Genomic DNA, 22,328 nt, shown 5'->3' with positions numbered 1-22,328 from the left:
GGGAGGGCTTCCTACTGCCTCCTCGCGACCGCCGCCCGCTGCGCAGCCGGACCCCCGGGAGCCGACCCCCGCCCTCCACCTGCCCAGCGCGCCGCTCCTCCTAGAGGGCAGACCCGCGCCTTCCGAACACGCGGGCCGGGGGGAGGGCCGGCACGGTCAGACCCGACTAGACTGGCCGCGCCCCCCACCTGGCCTTCTGACCCCCTCGGAGGTTTTCCCTGCCGCTCAGAGGTCCGGAGCCCCCGGATTCGGGGGAAGGAGAAAAAGCGACCCCCACCAGCACCCCCAGCCCACACGCTGTGCGCACGCCTCCCCTCCCCTCTCGATTCCCGGGGGCTCGTTTGTATGGGTATCTGATTTTTTGTTTGTTTGTTTCGGATTTCAGTGGCCTTTCCTTGTCTCGTTATGTTCCACGCGATTTCTTGTCGGGGAACTTAATGCAGATCCCTCCTGCGTGCTTCCCAGCGGGGTGGGCGTGTGTGCAGGAATGCAGTGTGTATTGTTGAGCAGTGGGCGAATAGCAGCCTTTTCCCGGGGAAACAGATGCAGATAAATAGGCAGCGAGCCTTCCATCAGGAAGGGGGTCCCCGCGTCTTGGTGGGCTCAGCGCGGCCCCGGAGACTGCAGTTAACCTTGAAGGTCTGGTTCTGCTGAAACAAAGGCAGGGAAGGAAGTGTGGGAAGAAAATGCAGGTTTCCCGTTGTTGAGGTTTATGATTAATCTGGTCCTGTGGCCTTTGGTTACTCCCTATCCTCCCTTTTTTGGTGTTTTGTTTTGTGTATTCATCTGTCCACGGGACACCGGTAGCTATGTGATGTCGTGTGTTGGTTTCACAAGACCCGAATCCTCTACCAAAATGTAGGGGAAGAGGAGTAAAAGCAAGTTTTTAAACCTCAGAGTTAACAGATGAACAAAAATGCAAGGTTAAGCCCAGCTCATCACTTACAAAAAGTGTCTCTGTAGGTGTGTTAGTAAAAGGTTTTCAAGTTAACCTTCATTTCTGCAGTGCAAAATATTGATGATTTTGACCTAATGCTAATAATGCCCTTGACACACTCCTGTACGCTATTGTTAGCACTTTCATACATTAAAATGTGCCATGGATTTTTGCACAGTTTCTGCTGCTTTCAATTTCAAGTGCATCTTACTATCTTCCAGCAGCAAAGCTAGTAGGAGTTGGAATCACAGAGGGTAGTTCTCAGGGCTGTTGTCTTTTACCTTCCTGATTAGACTTTCTCAAGATAAACTTCCTGAAGGTAGTTATTTTTGAGTAGCTAAGGCTCCAAGTTTTCTGAGCCACTGTTAGTGACACAGATCCAGTGATTGTTTCCAGATCGCCCATAAAAAGGCACAAAGAAGAAGCTGTGTGGAGGGGTTCTTGCAGCAAAGGCAAATTACCTTGGCACTGGTTGGTAAGCCGTGGTGGGCCCCAGCAACAGCCAGCAAAAAAAAAAAAAAACTCAGAGCAGTACAGGAAACCCCAGAAAGCTCTATCTTATTACATGAGCGGGGAACAGAAAATAAACCAAGGTACACGACCAAGGAAAGCAAAGTAGTGATGATTACTGGGGCCTTAATGAGCAGAGAGAAAAAACAGCAACACTTGCCTCGCTAAACAAGACATGTTTGATCCTTGTTTGTGTCTTGGAAATCTTTTCTGTAACTTTCCCAACACTGGTTTGGTCATGTTAGACAAAGATGAAGAAATACATGTAGGCAGAGGGGTTTTGTGTATATTCTAACTCCTCATTAAATGATAAATGCTTCGCAAGCAAAGAATTTTTATCTTCTTTTTTTTCTTTTTTCTTTTTGGGTCATACCCAGCCATACTCAGGGGTTACTCCTGGCTTTGCACTCAGGAATTACTCCTGCCAGTGCTTAGGGGACCATATGGGATGCAGGGGATTGAACACGGGTCAGCCGCATGCAAGGCAAATGCCCCTACCTGCTGTACTATCGCTCCAGCCCCTCATCTTCTTTTCATCTTTATATCATTCACAGTTCTTAGTATATAGTTCAAGTTAATGAAGAAATGTTGAGGGATCACACCTGGTGGGGCTCTGTGCCATATAGGGTGCGGGGATTAACTGCATGTGAGGCCCATCACCTTACCCACTATACTATCTTCCTGGCCCCTTGCCTGCTGTCTTAAACTCCAGTATGTTAAGTGTTCTATCTCTAAAATACTTAATTCACTGTAAGAAAATACCTGCTGGCTAGACATACCACTTTACTGTTACGAGATTTGAGCCAGACTGTGAAGGCTTTTTAGCATTTCAGTTTTCTGAGACTGACCTGGAAGGAATGCATTCAATGTAGGAGAACATACTAAGGTGAATTATTTGCTGATTTTTGTTTTAAGAATTGTTTTTGAGTATTTGGTTTTGACAAGTTACTGATGTACTTTGGCATTTTATAATGGAGTTTTAGTTGATTTTGTGCTATTTTAAAGTTTGAACTAAATACCTGATAAGGGCCACAAACAGGATTGAGCCCCTGGATGGAATCGTACAGACTGATTAAGGTGGCATAATTCATTCTGTCTGCGGTGGATTTGTGTCTGGCTGAATCAGGTTTACTGTACTTGGTGTTAACTTGCAGGGGGTGGAATTCTTGGCTTTTCTGAATAGAGCAGAAATGTGCTTCAGAGTTACTCTGAATCAGTATTGGGTGGCATGAGCTCAGAAATAAATTTATTTCTAAAGGAAATTTATCCATCTGTGGTGGTTGATCCCAGAAGTGGTTTGTTGACTTCTAAAGTCCGGTTTTTTCTTTTTTCTTGAATGTTAGTTTGTTTTTTGGGTCACATTAATGGTACTCACAGCTTCTGACTAGGTGCCCAGGGATCACTCCTGGCGGATTCAGGGAACCATATGGGATACTGGGAATCAAACCCGGCTGACTGCGTGCTAGGCAAGCGCCCGCCCGCCTCACTGTACTCCTGCTCTGGCCCCCCTTTCTTGAACTTTTTGTCCCAAGACAAAAGAAATGCAAGGGATTCCATCATTTGTTATCTTCTCTGAATTGTTGCTTGCTTCCTACAGCTTTGACTGTTTTTAGCTCCACTATCCCAAGAGTCACGTAAATGGTTTTGTGGACACAATGATCACCATGCAATTATCTCTTGCGTCTGATTCAAGGGTTTTCCAGGGAGATTTTAAATAAACACAATTTTTGCTTTTGGAGATACCTCCTTCACCACCCTAAGATGAAGGGACTGTCATGCAGGACCTGAAATGGGTGAGCCGAGTCCACATGCAGAGCTAGGAGCAGCCTGGGAGGTGTTGAGAGCGGGCCTATGGGTCAAAGAAAAAAGGACTCTAGCAAGCTGAAGGAGAGGCTGCAGCATTAGGGTTCCTCCCTGCCAGGAATTCTGAAACCCACATGCTACACCTCACAGACACACTCTGTATTTCAGGTCCAAAGCCAAAGCTCCCCATCTAAATTATGTTCAGTTACCATTGTGCTCAATGAATCCTTTCTGGCTTCTGGGCTGCCCAGAATGCAATCCTTTATTGTCGCTGAATTGAAAAATCTAATCCTCAATTGTTACCAAGTTCAGTGGAAACTAGAAAGGAAATTAGGTGAGCACATGATGAAGTTTACAGGCAGAAAGACTCCTGACCCGGCCTCGGGAGTGTTTGCATGGGTGACTGGGGAAGGGACCACACTGAAAAGGTGACCATAGGGAGGAAGGGAGGAGGACAGGGGAAGGGCAGGTTTGGACAAGTCCTCCTTACAAAGGATAGAAGAATGTACGATACCCATCAGGTAAGTTGCAGGAAAACAGCACTCACTAGCGGAGTTGTTTGTGTGCACAGAAGACTCCATCACCTGCTTCTGCTGGCTTGTCCTTACTGTTGCAGCAGGCCATATGGGAAAGGCCTTCCCGTTGATCGTCGATTTGCTCGAGCGGGCCCAGTAACGTCTCCATTGGAGACTTTGTTGTTACTGTGTTTGGCATATCAAATACTCTCGGTAGCTTGCCGAGAGATAGCACAGCGGGTAGGGCGTTTGCCTTGCACGCGGCCAACCCGGGTTCGATTCCCAGCATCCCATATGGTCCCCTGAGCACCGCCAGGAGTAACTCCTGAGTGCAGAGCCAGGAATAACCCCTGTGTAGCGCCAGGTGTGACCCAAAAAGAAAAAAAAATAATAAACATAATAAATATGGGAAAGAAACAGAACCAAAGCATTTCTGAACAGGTCTCATTTTCCATGCTACAAGAATAATCAGATCTAAACCCCTGCTTCTTTTGCCTCTTGTTCTTTTTGTTTGTTCTGTTTTTGTTTGGGGCCCACACCTGATTATGTTCAGAGGCTCCTGGTTATCATTTGTTACCTGGTGGACTCAGTTGACCATATGGGATGCTGGGGATCAAACCAGGGTCAGCCACATGTAAAGCAAGTGCTCTACCTGCTGTGCTCTCTCCCCAGTCCCTGCCTCTGGTTTTTATGTTGAAGGTACAGAAGAACATTTCTGAATACTGCCCCTCAGAACTTCTCCATTTCTGAACATCTTGCCTTTACCACACAGACAGACAGCGTGTTCCTCTTGGGGCCTCATCACTCTCATTTCTGCACAGCTCACATCAGTATCATTCTCCCTCTGAACCAGTTCTTTTTCTAACTTTCCTGTTTCTGTTTGTGACATCATCATTCTTGTCAACCCATGTTAAAACCTCAGCTGATCTGGAATTATTTCCCCTTTAATTCTTTAAATGGTTCCATTATCAAGTTACTCTGTGTGTATATGTGTGTGTGTAAGAGAGAAAGAGAGAAAGAGAGAGAGAGAGAGAAAGAGAGAGAGAGAGAGCGTGTGTGTGTGTGTGTGTGTGTATGTGTGTGTGTGTGGCCAGGGATCAAGCCCAGGGCCTATCTCTTGCATGAGTTACTTCTCCTCTGTTCTTATTGCTGTTATTTTTATTCACACATTTGTCTGATATCTATATATTGGTAGTTTTCTCCCAACGCTTAAGTCCTAATCTCCCCCAAACTATGCTTTTTTCTGGCAGGGAGCTGGGGTGGGGGGTGAGGGGTGGTCAGCACATCTGATGGTGCTTAGGGTTTACTCCTAGCCCTGTGCTCAGGAATCACTTTTGAGGGCTCAGGCGACCATAATGGGAAGGCAATCACCCTGCCACCGTACTATCGCTTTATTCCCCAACATTGTGGTTTTGCTATAATATATTCATCTGGTTAAAAATGTTTAGTGTTCGGGTCAGAGATAGTAGAGGGCTTAAGACAAGTGCTTGCCTTGATTCCTGTACCCGGTCAACCCTGGTTTGATGTCCAGCGTTGCGTACGGTTCTCTGAGCCTTGCCAGAAGTACAAAAGTGAAGCCAGGAGTAAACTCTGAGCACCCTTGTGTGGCCCAAAAATAACAAACAAAAACAATACAACAAAAAGTTTACTGGTTTCTCACTTCCTGAAAGATAAAGGCCATTTTTATTTGTCTTAATTCAAATTGCAGCATTTTTTTACTTGTCCTTTGAACCAGAGACTTTGAGGTGCTAAGTTAAATCTAGTTGAGTAAGACAGTGTTTGTCGGCAAAAGTTCAGCATCTTTGTCAGAGAAAGATAGGTAAACAGATAAGCTGATATAAAGGAATATGATAACAGTTTCTAGGGTGCAAATACACTGTGCATTTACTATCATGTCAAAAAATAATGATTTTAAGAAAACCCATTTCTCATTCATTAGAAGTTAAGATTGTGACTTAATGGAATAGGAGCCTAGGCATGTCTTTCCCAAGGGAAATGCAGATACCATGCGGGCAGGTCCTTAAGTTGGGTTTCCCAGGAACAACCAGACCATTTCCTGAGAACAGAATAACCTGCCACACCAGAAGAAGTGAAACTGTTTTGTTTTCTGAATGATAGGAATGATATAAAATGATAGTTCACAGGGCAGAAAAGGAAAAATTCCTTCACCTGCAGAAGTAACCAAATACATGCTTTTCTAGAAGCAAAACATTCGAGAACAGAGGCCACTGACTCACTCAATACACTCCTCAGTATCCTGTTTTGTAGTGTGCATTAGGATTTTCTTTGTGAAGAGTGTAAAGCTCAAAAGTGAAGCCCATTAAGGAGCTGGAAGGTGGCAGTGGCAGGAGGCAAACCCAGGTCTGATTGAAAACTTAACAGAACTTCACACAAGCTTGCTGCACTCTTACCTCCTAGGAGAATTACTGTCCTTGAAGAACCTTGGAGTAAAACCAATTACTCCCTCTGCTTTGGTCACTTTCAACTAATACCAAATTGTTGAAAACTCCCCTCCTCCCACTCCAGTGATCTGATTAGAAGACTAGACTGAAAAAATACAACAGAGGCCAGGGAGAGAATACCGAGGGCAGGGCTCTTGCCTGGCACCTGGCTGTCCCGTTTTGGTCCCCAGCATCCCATATGGTCCCCTGAGCACTGCCAGGAGTAATTCCTGAGTGCAGAGCCAGGAGTAACCCCTAAGCATCACTGGGTGTGGCCCCAAAACAAACAAAGACAAAACAACATCATAAATTAAAATATTTCTGTTAGAGGCCCTTGGGAATGCCCCCCTCCCCTCAACTTCCTTCCCTTTGTTGCTGTTGTTGCAATTCCTGCTTGGTTCTGGGGTCAGCCGGTGTGACAGTCTGGCATAGTGCTTGCACACTTGGCCATGGTGCTCATCAGGATTTGCACACTAGCTGCGATTCTTACATTCTCACCTGGGGTTGGTTGCACTCCTTTTGTGTGGTTTGTTCGTGTTCTGGTTGCAGTGCTCACACAGATTTTTTTCCTTCCTTGGAGCAGGTGGTGGCCTGTGATATTTGGCTAACTGGGCAGGACTGTTCTGTGCACAGGTCCCAGTGTTATGTGGCAGTGCTGGGACCCATGAGGCACGTCCTGCACCTCTTTTAGTTGCATTGCTGCAGTGACTACAGACCTGTGTGGGCACTGGGGGCTGCACACCTGTTGTGGCACTGGGCCCTGAGTGCAGAGCAGTTGGAACCGTCCTGAGGCATAAGGGTAGCACCACGGATCAAACCCATGGCCTGATGCTTGCAGAGTAAGAGCTCTTAGCAGCTGGGCCATTTGCGGCCCCTTTGTGAATCTGTGTTTGTTGTTGTTGTTGTTGTTCAGGATGAGTAAGGTTGTGGGCAGATGGAAAATAAAGACCCTCCCCAGCCTGCTGGGTGGTTCTGCCACAGCGTACACGGTTTCCTGCAGTCAGGAATCTCAAGGGAGGCAAGGATTCATCACCAGGAATACCTGAAGGGCTGTTGTAATCCAGGCTGCTTCTAGAATTGTGGCACACAAATCATTTCACTAGAAATAAAGCCGATCTACACGTTATTGTTCTGGCCTTGTAGTAGACCAATTCTGGTGGCATTATTTCAGAAAAGCAAACATTTAGAGGAATGACAGGCAGACATTTCAGTGAGACAGTATGATTTCACTTACACGGAATAAAGCCAGCTGACAGGTATACATGAAATGGTTCCTACTTCCAGCATCTTTTGACACTAAAAATTGTATATGTGTATAGATAGATAAGATAGGTAGACATAGATACGTGAGTTTGGGTCGCACCTGGCAGTGCTGAGGGCGTACCCGTGGCTCTTTCTCAGAGGTCACTCCTGGCAATTCTTGGGGAGTATGCGTGGTGCCAGGAATGAAACTGAGGTTGACCATGTGCATAAGTGCCTTTAACCCCTGTACTATCTCTGGCCTAAAATATTTATTTTTAACTGTGTACATGTAGGGGGCCGGAAAGATAGTACAGCAGATTGGGAGCTTGCCACACACACAACTGACCCAAGTTCAATCCCCATCACCTCTTATGGTGCCCTAAACACTGCCGGGTGTGGCTTCAAAACAAAATGTGTTCATGTAAAAACTATGAATACCCTCATTAAAACATATTTCAGTCATTTAACTAACGTAGTTCTTCTGTTTGATTTTGTCTCTGGTAAGAACACTGAAAGGGTGTAAACAGATCTCCAGGTAGACAGACCAGTTTTTAAATAGCGTGGTGCTAAACGTCCTCATTTGGGGAGAGATGTGAATGTTTGTGGGCATGGGACTGCTTATTTTCTTCACTATATGTAAATCTTGTTTCCAACTATAGGAGAGACAATGAGGACAGACATACATACATAGAGAAATGATCTTCACTAACACACAATAGAGAGAGGGGGAGGGAGAGAAGGGGAGGAAAGAGTGACAGGGAGAGGGAGAGAGAGGGAGGAAAGAGTGAGAGGAAGAGAGAGAAAGGGAGAGAGAGGAAAGAGCGAGAGAGCAAGAGAAAGAGAGGAGAGACAGTGAGAGCGAGCGAGCGAGAGAAAGACCTGAGTTTTGTTTGAACTAAACAAAACAAAACCTGATACCCATCCTCGTGTCCCAGAAAGTAGGTTAGACTGGCTCTTAAAAGCCCTGAATGTTAGATCTAGTTTTATCATTTAACTGTTTCTTCAGCAATACCCATAACAATGCTGGCCGCAGTTTTCATCTGTACAAAGAGAGGATTAGATTATTTGTGAGGTCTTGTGCGGTGTTGCAGAAGACATTTTACCTGAGATTTCTCTGCCATACAGTTCTTAAGACTGATAGAATGTGAGCAGATGTGAACAGTGGTTGTTAAGGAAGTCTTTGGAATCACATTTCCTAGATTTGAATCCAATTTCTCCCATATCCTGGCTGTGAGACTTTGATCATGTTAATGAGCCTCTCTACCTTAGTATTCCTGTCTGTAATGTGGGAATGATGATGACTCACTTGTGATGCCAAGTTTGTGAGGATTTAATTGAAATATGTCAGTATTTAGAATTTGCAATACTTAGAATTTGGAATATTTCAATACTTAGTGAAAAAGGATTATTGGAATACTTCAGTAGTTTGCTTATTGCTTGAAGTTTTCTTAGAAAACTGAGCTACAAAACTCTAAGGTGGTGGTGATTAATATTGATAAGATCAATGATCTCATTTTTTTTTTTACTAAATACAAATCCAGAAAAAAAATGCTTCAGATAGAAAGCATAGAGAATTGAAAGTATTTTCAATGTTCACCTTAAAGAGTATTAGCCTTATTATAAAAATGGCTTCTTTTTCTTTTTTTCTTTGGCAGTGCCTGGGATCAGATTAATTGCTCGACCAGTGAGCTCCATCCCAAGCCCAGAGCTGTTCTCTTGAGGTCTCATTCAGTCTTTGTTGAGTTTTACACGCAGGAATCTCCTTCCCTTGGCATGGTCGTTTCTTTGTGAGTGTATGGTTCGGGTCTTATTTCTGGAGATTGAAGTTTATGCTCTTGTAAAGTATTTCAAAACCCATGTTGTTTTTTGTTCGATATGCTGTGTGTAGTGAATGTATCCCAAGTTCCTCGTTTTAAGGATGCCAGTCCTGTTGGTTTGGGGTCCTCTCTACTGATCTCACTGTACACACTGACTCTTTAAGGACTGGTCTCAGAATAGAGTTACATTCCGAGATACAGTGGATTAGATTAGGACTTCAGCCTCTGAATTTTGGGGGAACAATATTTGCCCATAACACAAGGATTCAGAGAGTCCAGTCATATCCTTTCACTGGAAAGAATAAGGATTTTGATTTCATAGGAAATCTTGTATTTCACAGAATTCAGTAAAACAAGATTCATTTTGGGGAAAAATAAAAAGGTGTATGGGACACATCCAGCAATGCTCAGGGATTTACTCCTACTTCTACTCAGGTATTACTCCTCGTGGTGCTCCAACAGCATGTGCAGTAGATACCAGGGATCGAACCTGGGTCAGCTGCATGTGAGGCAAATGCCCTGCCCGTTGTTTGTTCACTTGGGCCCCCTGAGGTTCATTTCTCTACCTTGGTTTTGAACCTTTGTTCAAAACCTTCAAAACATAACAAAAACAGCTCTCTTTAGTAAATGTACAACAGCTTTATTTTGGTGATCAGCTCTAGATTAATTCTGCGATGTCAAAATGCAATGGGAAGTGGAGTTTGGAATGTGATACTCTCTTATCCTAGGCTTGAATCATCTTTCTGAAACACTGAAGTACCAGAGCATAGAAGCTGGTTGCACTGAGCTAGTGCAGTTCCTGTACCTATGACCTTCCAGCCTGCTGGGGCAGCTTTGGATACAGTCTTTAATAGCAGTGCATTTCTGTCCATATTTAGATTTAGTATTTATAAAGGGACATGTTTATTTTATTTTTAAATTTCACACATGGTAAGTTGTTTTTAAGGAAATCCATTATCTACTGGAAAGCTGTCAAAAAATACCCATTTTGAAACTGTTGGCTCTTTCTTAATAATTCACTGACCTAAAACTAAAACTAATATTTTAGTTTTGCTTATATATCTACAAAACAGTCCTTATATAACTAGGGAAAATTTGCTGTTATGTCTTCATTCATATCTTATCGATAATTCTAAAGTTTACCAGTTGGACTAAATCTTCATCAATTGTAGCCCTGATATAAGTTTATTACATATATATGGTTATATAACAGAGGAGTGATTGATATCTGAGTATCTATTAGAGGAGTAATGTTTGCAATGGTGATTCTCCTTGGGAATGATCTTTTGTTGGCAAAGTTGGTGTTTTTCAATGAAAAAAGATATCAGTGTGGAGTTTTTAAGGTATTTTTTATGTCAGGAATTAGCTAGCGCACATCTAAAAATGTTTTCTCTCTTTACGTCCCATGTCACACACACTTTGAAAGAAAGAAAGCCTTCGGTTCCACGTAAGGACACACACCCAGATATTAACTAGACGGACAAACATCTTACTTGAGCTCCACCCTGCCCCGCCTGCTGCCTACATAGTGGTGGAAACTGTCTTAGGGTGTTTCTTTTTCTGCCATCCAGTCTTTCCTTAGCGAATTGACAAGAAAGCCTGCCATCCTGTAGAGTTCATCTAGAGTCCCAAGGAAGATTCTGGGACTTTCTCAAGAAGGAAAAGGCAGATGCAGAGTGAGCAGAGCTTGGGGATTATCAGAGTAGGGAAAAGGTTAGAAGAAAATAAGCAGAACCTAAGCCACAGCTGCACACCCAGACTAAATCAGCACTGCTGTTTTGGAGGAACGGTGTGGGGGGCGAGGGGGAGTCAACCTTCATGACTCTCCTGACTGTTTACCAAAGAGAATTTGTGCAGAAAAAAAAAATCATTCTCCGGCCAGAAAGGGTACAGCGGGTCGAGCGCTTGCCTTGCACCCAGCTGTCCCGGGTTCAATCCCTGGCACCCGATATCGTCCCCTGAGCGCCATCAGGAGTGATTCCTGAGCGCAGAGCCAGGAGTAAGGCCTGAGCAATGGCAGATGTGAACCCCCCAAAAACAAAAACAAACAAAAAGAGAAGAAAAGGAAACAGATTCATTCTCCCCTGATGATTTTGTGTTGATGAGATGTCATATGGTATAGAGCAGTGTTTCTGAAGGTTTTTCTGGCTTTGTTTTCTTCCTCCGCCTCCCTATCCTACTTTTTAGCTCCCTAGTTTTATGCCACACACATGCGCGCGCACGCGCGCACACACCCACACACACACACACACACACACACACCCCTAACCACTTATGTGATTTCAACTCTATCCTCTTTGAAATATCCTGGGGGCTATATGTATATATATATATATATATATATATGATATATATATATATATATATATATATATATCCTGGGGGCTGGTAAGGGTGGGTGGGGAGCATATGGCATTGCCTGAGCTCACTTTTGAAATTATGTACTGATAATGTAAGAAGTTTCACGTAACTTGTCTCAATTTTTTAACAGGGTATTAAATACACTACCTTTATTCTTTCATCTTGTGTATTTGTGTGCATTTTTTGTTGTTTGTTGAGAAAAACCAGTAAGGTGTGTTGTGGATACAACTAGAGCTATCATAGCGTATAATAATGTATGCAAGCTACTTGTCTGTCCAACAAGTTGTTTTTATCTCAAATCCATAGACTGTGGTGTCCTTAGACAGAACTAGCTATATCTAAACTCCAAGGGAGTCTGGAGTCTAATGGAAGGAGGAGCTGAGCATCTGGTTGAGATGATTTTGTTTTGCAGAGTTACTTAATGGATGATGACAATGACAAGTAACAGCTCATTTAGAAAATAGTCGAGAGTGGGGCCGTAGGCTACAATATGGCATGCCAGAAACCCAGCGGGCTTTTCTGATAATAAATATAGAGCTAGAAACAGTCTTTTTCTGAAAATCTTTGGCCACATAATTTATATCCAGGACAGAAATTGCTGCGAGAGCTTATTCAGTGGTTTGCCTTTGATGGCTCTGTCTCCTTGCACGGCTGCAGAGAGAAGTCACACTCCCTTTCCTAAATGGAAAGATTCATGACTGGTTTAATGGCTGATTCTTGGTTGAGTGAAACAAGCACTAACTGCTGCAATGTTCTCCTTTGACATTGTTTAAGTGCAGTTGGTTTTCAGCAACCCAGTAGGTTTTTGGACTTGGTGTCTTAAAAATACAAGACAAGGGGCCAGAAGATAGTACAGCGGGGAGGGCTCTTGCCTTGCATGGGTTCTATCCCTGGCCCTGTATATGGTCTCCCAAGCCTGTTCAGAGTGATCCCTGAGTGCGGAGCTAGGAGTGACCCCTGAGCATCACCCGTGTGCCCCTGCCCCCCCGCCCCCCTTCCCCCACACACACATACAAAAAATACAAGACAGGGCAGGAAATGCAACTCAGTGTGGAAAGAGAACATGCTTCCTGGTACCACATAGCAAAAGCAAAACTAAACAATTTTTCATAAACACAAGACAAAAATTTTGTTTTAGCAAATAAAAAGAAACTTTTGTTTTGTTTGGGGGCCACACCTAGCAGTGCTCAGGACTTACTCCTGGTTCTGTGCTCCGGGATCACCTCTGGCAGAGCTCAGGAGACCATATGGATCAAACAGGGGTCGGCCATGCACAAGACAAGTGCCTTATCCCCCGAACTATCTTTCCAGTAAAAGTTTGATGAGTCTAATGCAGTGTTAAGAAAACAAAAATTGGCCCTGGAGTGATAGCACAGTGGGTAGGGCGTTTGCCTTGCCAGTGGCCAACCTGGATTCGATTCCCAGCATCCCATATCGTCCCCTGAGCACCGCCAGGACTAATTCCTGAGTGCAGAGCCAGGAGTAACCCCTGAGCATCACCGGGTATGACCCAAAAAGCAAAAAAAAAAAAAAAAAGATTGTACATGATTTAGTATTCAGTATTTGAAAATAGGCGAATGTAGAGCTAGAGGGGAAAAATCAGCCTTGGAGATGGTAATGTCAAGATGGTAACAGGCAGATTTGTTTGTTTATTGGTTGGCAGGAGGCAAAAGCACGAGAATTTTCCTTACATGAAATTGGCAGTTTGAAAATTTTATCTATGATTATGTTTCTTTCTGGATTATGCATCAGTTGGGATGATTCAAGCAAACGGATTTTTTGTCAATTCATGGAAAGTCCATATTTCCAGTGATATTTATAAGTGAGTCCCTTGAAATGGATATTGTAAAGTAAAAAAGATTTTAAAAGTTTGGGCCGGAGCAATAGCACAGCAGGTAGGGCGTTTACCTTGCAAGCGGCCAACCCTGCTTCGATTCCTCCGCCCCTCTCAGAGAGCCCTGCAAGCTATCCGTGACATATTCGATATGCCAAAAACATTAACAACAAGTCTCAGAATTTGAATTTGTTGTGAGATGTTACTGGTGCCCACTCGAGCAAATCGATGAACAGCGGGAGGACAGTGCTACAATGCTACATTCCCTTTTCCCTAATTATAATTGCAAAAGACAAGCCTTATTCTTGGTATTTTTAGATTCTGGGGGAAGGAGAAATAGTGTCCCACTAGCACCCCCTAGTTCCCCCATACAGTACACACACACACACACACACACACACACACACACACACACACCCCTTACCTTTTATAACTTCTCTCAAATCCTTGAGAGAGAACCCAACTCTAAGGCATTTTCAGCTTGGGGTGGTGAGGGGGACGGGGGGTTGTTTTGCTTTTTGTTTTTTTATATTTGGTATTTTTCCTGTATTATTCAGTCCCAACTTGAGGAGGTGGCTGTTTTTCTCCTTTCTTATTTATGTCAACCTACATAACAGCTCTCAGGCTTCATCAGCTATGGTAACAGTTGACATTTATGAGATTCACCAAATTGTTTATAGTATGATCACACAGACAATAAATTTCTTATTCTTTTGTAGCATTGGACATTTTTCCACCATGCTGGTGACATTTTAAGTACATTTGTCAATTTTCCCAAGTTTTGCTGAAGAAAATCAGAAAAACTTCTACTTGAGGACTGACGTATTATCTGCCAATTACCAGGTCAGTATCACCCCAGCTCCTCGAAATGCCACGTGACCCTAAAATGGACTAAAGTTTCCTGTCTTTATCCCTTCCTTCTTCCCTTCCTCCCTTTCTTTCTTCCTCCCTTTCTTTCCTTCCTTCCTTCCTTTCTTTCTTTCTTTCTTTCTTTCTTTCTTTCTTTCTTTCTTTCTTTCTTTCCTCCCAGCTCTTTTTTTTAATGAATCACCTTTTGAGATACAGTTACAGAGTTACAAACTTGCATGATTACGTTTCATTCATACAATGTTCAAGTACCCATCCCTCCACCAGTGCCCATTCTCCATTACCAATGTTCCAGTATCCCTCCCACCACCCCCATCTGTTCCCTCCCCCCTGCGCCCCTCCCGCCTCTGTGGCAGGCACATTCCCTCTTACTCTCTCTCCTCTTCTTGGTGTTATGGTTTGCAACACAGGTACTAAGTGTCCATCATGTTTAGTCAATAATTTACTTTTAGCATGCATCTACCATCCTGAGTGAGCCCTCCAACCATCATTTCCTTAGTGGTCCCTTCTCTATTCCAGCTGCCTTTTCCCCCAGCACATGAGATCGGCTTCCAAGCCATGGAGTGATCCTCCTGGCCCTAATTTCTACTATCCTTAGGTGTTAGTCTCCTATTATGTTACTTTATATTGCACATATGAGTGCAGTCATTCTATGTCTATCCCTCTCTTTCTGACTCATTTCACTTAGCATGATAATCTTCATGTCAGTCCACTTGTATACAAATTTCATGATTTCATCTTTTCTAAATCTGCATAGTATTTCATTATGTTGACATACCAAAGTTTCTTTAACCCGTCATCTGTTCTCGGGCATTCGGGTTGTTTCCCGATTCTGGCTATTGTAATAGAGCTGCATAAACATACAAGTGCGGATAGCATTTCTACTGTACTTTTTTGCATCTCTAGGATATATTCCCAGAAGTGGTATTGCTGAGTCAAATGGGAGCGCAATTTCTAATTTTTTGAGAAACGTCCATATTGTTTTCCAAAAGGGCTGAACCAGTCGGCATCCCCACCAGCAGTGAAGGAGAGTCCGCTTCTCCCCATATCCATGCCAACACCAGTTGCTTTTGTTCTTTTGGATATGGTCCAGTCTCTGTGGTGTGAGGTGATATCTCATTGTTGTTTTGATCTGCATCTCCTTGATGATGAAGAGCATTTTTCCATGTGCCTTTTGGCCATTTGGATTTTTTCTTTGAGAAAGTTTCTGTTCATTTCATCACCCCATTTTCTGATAGGATTGGATTTTTTTCTTGTAGAGTTCAACCAGTGCCTTGAATATCCTTGATATTATCCCCTTGTTGGAGGGGTATTGGGTGAATATTCTTTCCCATTCTGTAGACTATCTTTGTATTCTGGTCACTGTTTTTTTTGAGGTGCAGAAGCTTCTTGGTTTAAGATAGTCCTATTTGTTTATCTGTTTCTACTTGCTTGGCCATTGGCGTTTTGTCCTTGAAGATACCTTTAGCTTCAATGTTGTAGAGGGTTTTGCCGACCTTTTCTTCAATGTACCTTATGGATTCTGGTCTGATGTTGAGGTCTTTAATCCATTTTGATTTGACTTTTGTGCATGGTGTTAAGTAGAGGTCCGAACCCATTTTTTGAATGTAGATGTCCAATTTTGCCAGCTCCATTTGTTAAAGAGGCTTTTCTTGCTCCACTTTATATTTCTTGCTTCTTCATCAAAGATTATATGATCGTATATTTGAGGGTGTGTGTGTGTTCAACCCTATTCCACTTGCCTGTGGATCTGCCTTTGTTCCAATACCATGCTGTTTTAATTACTACTGCTTTGTAGCACAGTTTGAGTTTGGGGAAGGTGATGCCTCCCATCTTTGTTTTCCCAAGAATTGCTTTAGCTATTCATGAGGGCTTGTTGTTCCATATGAATTTCAGGAGTGTTTGATCAATTTCTTCGAAGAATGTCATGGGTACCCTTTTAGGGATTGTATTGAATCTGTATAATGTTTTGACCTCCCACCTCTCTTTATTTCTTCCCTCCCTCCTATCTTCCTTCCTTTCTTTCATTCTTTCTTTCTTTTTCTTTTTCAATTTTTCTATCTCATTTATATCCCAGACAAAAATGTGTTGCCAGGTCCAGTATTTTTGTTAGATTCAAATATCTACAACAGCAAAGAACTGCTACATTTTAATATTTATTTCAAATAGATATTTTTTAATAAGTATTGATTGGAATACATGCCAACAGATCTGTTGTGTTTGGGGGAGGGAAACATCGAGGAGGTTCTCACCTGGTGGTGCTCAGCAGGCTCTGCAGTGCCTGAATTAATCTCAGGACTTCTGTTATTGAAGTCTGCACTCTAGCACTTTTGGGGGAAGGACCTGAAGATCTGCCAGTGATGCTCCAGGGGCTCTGAAACCCTCCCATTGATTCTTGGCCAATCGGGTCATGGTTCAAAATGAGGACCTGCAATGCCAGAGCCAGCCTAGAGGTGCTTGGGGAGCTCCAGGCCCTCAGTGGCAATGCAGAGGAGCGCACAGCGCCAGGGGTCCAGGAGACGTCAACCTCTGTCAAGGCTTCACCTCAGCCCTTGTTTCATCCCTCCAGTCTGAACTCCAGTTTTCTGAGTCATGTCCCAGCTGATTTATTGGTCTTTGAATGACACAGGTGCTGCCCTTTATTTCCTCTTGTGTCATATTGATTATTAATTATGTCTACCTCAAGTCATCACTGACTGTAAATGAGTTGATACCCATTGGTCAGATATCCCAGGTATTAAAATTCATGTTGGAAGTGATTTGTAAATGTAGAAATAACAAAGACTAACTCCTTTTTCTTACCCAGGCTAGACTGTTTCAAAATTAGTGTTTTTACTCTTTTAGGAGGCTGAGGATTATCATAGATCAAGGACTAATCCAGATAAAGTTGATTTTAATCCTTTATATATTTACCTCTTATTCTTTTTTCCCCCTTTTCTTTCTTTTATGTTTTGGCGTCACACTCAGCTGTGCTCCGGGCTTCTTCCTGGCTCTGTGTTCAGGGCTCACTCCTGGCAGGACTCAGGGCACCATACGGGGTGCCAGGAATGGAAAATATGTCAGCTGCATGCAAGGCAAGGGCTACCCACTGCACTATCGCTCCGGCCCGATTTTATTGTCTTGATTTCCATTTCCCATAGAAGCTAGACTGAATGAGGACCATAGCATTTCAGTAGTCTTTATCTGACCTGTGGAGAAACTCCGTTCCAGAGTAGCTGTGATGTTTCTCTTCGGACATCTAACTGTTCGCTGGCAGTCTGAGCATGGCACATGCCCGCCCTGTTGGTGTGTGTCACTTGTGTCACACCGCTCCCCCTGCTGCCGCCACTTCCACTTGTTGTTGAGATGGCCAGTGGTCGAGCACTTGGCTGCAGTGCCCACAGACATTGGGGGCTGGCACTCGCTTTGCTTGTGGTGTGCTAGAGACTGCATATGTGGCTGCCAGGCAGCGATTACAGGGACACTGGACGTGGCCGTGGCGGGGACTCAAACTCTATCTACTTCATGCTTAGGTTGCCTCATGCCTGGGTCCCAACTCTGTTTGGGGGGTCTCAGGGCCACACCTGGTAGTGTTCAGGGGCTATTTCTGGCTCTGTGCTTCTCTGCTTGGGGTCACTCCACTGATGTTCAGGGGACCCAGTGGTGCCAGGAGGGAAGCCAGTGTCCTGCATACTACAACCTCAGAGCTGTCTTCAGCCTGCTGCTACTTCTGTAGACTCAGTTTTAGATCTCTGCGTTAAAACACTTGAAGACTGTAAATGTGGAAGAAAAAAGAGTTATATATGTCAGCACTGTCATTTCCAAGGCGGGAGCTATAAGACAGCGGGTAGGGCATTTGCCTTGTACATGGCCAATGCAGGTTCGATTCCTCCGTCCCTCTCGGAGAGCCCGGCAAGGTACCAAGAGTATCCTGCCCGTACAGCAGAGCCTGGCAAGCTCCCCGTGGTGTATTTGATATGCCAAAAACAGTAATAACAAGTCTCACAATGGAGACATTACTGGTGCCCACTCAAGCAAATCTATGAACAACAGGAGGACAGTGCGACAGTACTACTTTGCTACAGTGCTATTCTTGTCTTGGTGCTCACACAGCTAACGGATTTATTCAGTACAATTTGGTATCTAAGGAATATTTTCACCGCAGGTCTATTTTTTGCATATCGGGACAGCAAGAGGAGGGACATAAAATAAAAACATTTATCCTCTGCTACTTTGTGAAAGGTTAAGAACCTGAATCAAGAGCCTGGGAGATAGCACAGCAGTTAGGTTTATCCTCTGGCACCACCTGGCCCCTGACCATCGCTGAGTGCAGCCCTGCTCACCCACTGAGCCCCACTCTGGAGCTCCAGCACTGGGGGTCCAACAGTACCACATCATGGGCCCTTGCACTGAACTGACAGCCTAGTTGACTGAGACTCACAGGTGGGGCCCCTGGACCTCGCAAGCTGTGCTTGGGAGCCCCACACCCCAAAGCAAACAAACTGATAAACTTGAAACAAGAAAAGGAGATACTACCCTGGGTGGTGACTGAGTTGATGGTTAAAACTCTGCATTGTTTCTACACTACAGAAGAGCCGCTGAAGGCACCTGTGAAGTCACTGGTGTCCCCTTCCCCAGTTCTGGTGATCTCTTTCCTAGAATTTTTTTGGAAAATGAAAGCAGATAGTAGCTATTAGTAAGGCAGTCATTGTTCAGGTGGTATCAGGAACTTGGCAAGACATTTTGCCTTTATTAGCTCAGTCTTTATAGAAGCCCAATAAAGGAAGAGATCGCTGACCTCCTTTTACAGGAAAGAAAGCTGCCTGCATCCTCTCCTTCCTTTCTCTCAGCTGCATACCTACCCTCTTGCGCAGCCCTGCCCTGCTCCTCACTCACTGCAGCCCCTTCCTGCGGCCCCTCTTGGAATGAGTCTAGCTGATTAGGTTTGTGGAGTAGTGCTTCTTTTTCGTTTGTTTTTGGACGACACCTGGTGTGACTCTGAGCTTACTCTTGACTCTGCACTCAGGGGTCATGCCTGGTGGGGCTCAGGGGACAAAATGGGGTGGCGGGATCAAAGCCAGTTGGCCGTATGCAAGACAAGCGCCTACCTGCAATACTGTTGCTCTGACCCCTAGTGAGTCCTTTTCTTTAGCCCACACCTGAGAGTTCAGGGGGACTCCAGATTCAGTAGGGGTCAGCCCTGGCAGTGGTCAGGGACTATGCATTGCCGGAGGTCAAACTGGGGTCTGCCACTTGCAAGACAGGTACCTTAATCCTTGAACTGTCTCTCCAGCCCTTGATTCTTATTTTTCAAAGAGCTGTGGGATAACCAATTTACAATGAGTGAGAACTGTTATTTAGTTGCTAACAAAATTCATTATTTAGAAAGTTAGCATTTGGGCTGGGATTCCCTGGAGCATAATTTATGTGGTAAAAGGTTTGTACAACACATTGTGGAACACAGTCACAATATAGTGAAATAAGAATTTCTACATGTTCTCCTTTACTTAGCACTGGGAGGAAATCAATGAGTCTTTTGTGTGCCTTCTAAAATTAAAAATGCTCAGAAGAGTTGGGAATTATTGGAGGGTGTGTACACTAGTTATGTTGGGATTCACTTGAAAGAAAAACTATCAGAGTCGCGGTTTGGAAGTGAAAGGAAGGCGGAGGATATGATGTTTGCTCTATTTTTGGACATTATAAAATGTACATTACCTTATATATACCCTGGTCACAAGGCCTTCAAAGATTGAACAGCAGGTCCACTGTCTACCTCTGTGCGGTTATAAGAAATCAATCCTGTAGAAAGAACTAGTTTCTATGGCAGTTTGCCAGTAAACATATTTAAAAAGATGCAAGACCTTGTAGAGATATAAACTTGCTAAGTCAAATTCAGTTGATAGTAGCCCGGCCAATTAAGTTGTTTAAACGTTTTATTTTAAGACTTTGGGATGTAGCTCAAGTGTTCGCGCAGTCTCTGGACCTAAGCCCTGGATCCAGCTGCCCAGCCCCGCCTCCTCACATCAGGATGTAGCCCTGGTGGCCCCCAAGGAATCCTGCCTGAGCACTTCCAGGTAGACCCCCAACAAATGTCATTCCTAGGTGCATTTGCATGTGGTTGCATGTCAATATCTTACTATAGAAATACCACGTTATAAATACTTTTAATTATAAGAAATATAAACGTTGGGGGCCAGAGAAATAGTACAGTGGGTAGGGCACTTGCTAACCCAGGTTGGATCCCTGCACCCTTTATGGTCCTCTGAGCCTGTCAGGAGTGATCCCTGAGAGCAGAGCCAGGAGTAGGCCCGGAGCACCTCCGGCTGTCGCCCAAGTAGCATAGATAGCTGATTGATTGATTGATTGATTGATAGATACATACATACATAGACGCATGGATACATAGATATTCTCACTGAAGGTAGATAAATTTTTGTTGTTTGGTTTGGGTTTTTTGGTTCTTTGTGGTGCTGGACCTTACACATTCAAAATTGTTTACTCCGTCTCTGAGCTGAGAGCTGACGGTTTAAAAAAAAAATAAAAAGTCTCCAATCCTCCCACTAAACATTGCTTTGCTCAGTTTTCATGTCAGTTTTCAGAAGGATACCAGAATATTTATGTACAGTTTTGGAATTCTGTTATCTAAAACTAGGGAATCTTTTCAGAGTCAAGACTTTTGATGAAACACTATTCATTGTAACACCATGTTACCTGAACTTCTTGTAAACAAATTCATCATTGATTCTTTCTGTGACCTAAGCATGTTTACAATTAATTATGCCTAGAAGAAAAGTGATGGAAAATTGATCTCTGTGAGTGGTGATGAACTCAGTAATTGAAATGAATTTTATTTTCCTTAATGCACAGTTTGTTGTTACATAAAAAGGCTCTCTTTTCTATAATTGTAGCCCTTTCCTTTTATACAGGACTTTATACTACAACCGCTGCTCTATCTTGGTCTGTTTTTTCTTGAGTAATGACATATCTTTCGTGTCAAGATAGTCTGATCCCTGTCTTTGCTTTAGGTCTGCAGGATGAATCTGGAGAAACTCAGCAAGCCTGAGCTCCTTACACTGTTCAGTATTCTCGAAGGGGAACTTGAAGCTCGCGACCTTGTGATCGAAGCTTTAAAGGTATGTTAAAGGAAAAACTGTTTGTATAGCCCTTTCTTGAACAAATCTGAAGTTATGATTGTGATGTAATTAAAACCTAAGTCTGTTATTTCTGTGTGCTGTTATATTTAGAGTGACAGAGTAATTGATGTTTTTCAAGGGAGACTGCAAAAGATTGACAGTCCTATCTAATGAAATAGGCCTCAGGGTAATTTATCACTGAAAACTATTGCTTGTTTGTTTTCCCTCAGAGTTTTTTATATGTGCAATTCACAATTTCTAGTGGCTTTATTTCTCTGGTGCATGAGACAGTTCCCTCCTGATCTGGGGGATGAGCTTTCTCTCACTTCCTTTCCTTCGCTTCCTCCAGTGTGGCTTTACATGGCGTTTCTGGGGATCACATGTTTATGATTCTGACTTATGCCTCATGTGTGTGAGATACATCCATGGCACACCAGATTTATTGCCTGACTCTTTGCCAGCTGTGCCAGGAAGCATGACCGTGGTGAAGTCCCTCAGTCAACCAGAGTAAAATGTCCTCGCCTGCTGTAAGAATAAGTAACTGGCATCTGTGTGTAACCTCTGAGTTTCCACAGCATTATGGATGGCAGCCCAGTGCTGGAGGGCTCATTTTCCCTTTTCCCTCTTTTCCTGTCCTGTCAGTTCATGTCATGGGTGCCATATGTAAGGGATAGTCAGTGGTTGTCAGTCATCTGAATGAATGTCTCTGTTGAGCCCTCAACATTGCCTAAATTTTTAAATGATGCTCCTGCCAATATGTATTGCGTGTCAGTGTTCCCTCTTGTTAATAATTCATTTCCAACAAGACCTTCCTCACAGACCTTCCCTTTTGTCTGTGTTGGTGGTTTCTGTCTTTATAGTCCCCTGAAAACTCTATTTCTCAAAATCC

General features: G+C 43.7%; 1 protein-coding gene across 2 annotated transcripts in view; it reads left to right on the top strand.

Moving 5' to 3' along the window:
- CTTNBP2NL (CTTNBP2 N-terminal like) overlaps positions 1 to 22,328 on the top strand; it is a 58,694-nt gene that overhangs the window by 284 nt on the left and 36,082 nt on the right. For both annotated transcript variants that reach the window (XM_056139139.1, XM_056139138.1), the window contains exons 2-3: positions 14,180 to 14,303; positions 21,332 to 21,439. In XM_056139139.1, coding sequence (XP_055995114.1) covers positions 21,341 to 21,439 — 99 coding nt within the window. In that variant the 5' untranslated portion in view covers positions 14,180 to 14,303; positions 21,332 to 21,340. The remainder of the gene's footprint in view (positions 1 to 14,179; positions 14,304 to 21,331; positions 21,440 to 22,328) is intronic.

The sequence above is a fragment of the Sorex fumeus genome, unplaced genomic scaffold, assembly GCF_029834395.1.
Source record: "Sorex fumeus unplaced genomic scaffold, SorFum_2.1 ptg000131l, whole genome shotgun sequence".
In the NCBI taxonomy this organism is placed as follows: domain Eukaryota; kingdom Metazoa; phylum Chordata; class Mammalia; order Eulipotyphla; family Soricidae; genus Sorex; species Sorex fumeus.
The sequence above is the reverse complement of the archived record's forward strand: the minus strand, read 5'-3'. Positions and strand labels throughout refer to the sequence as shown.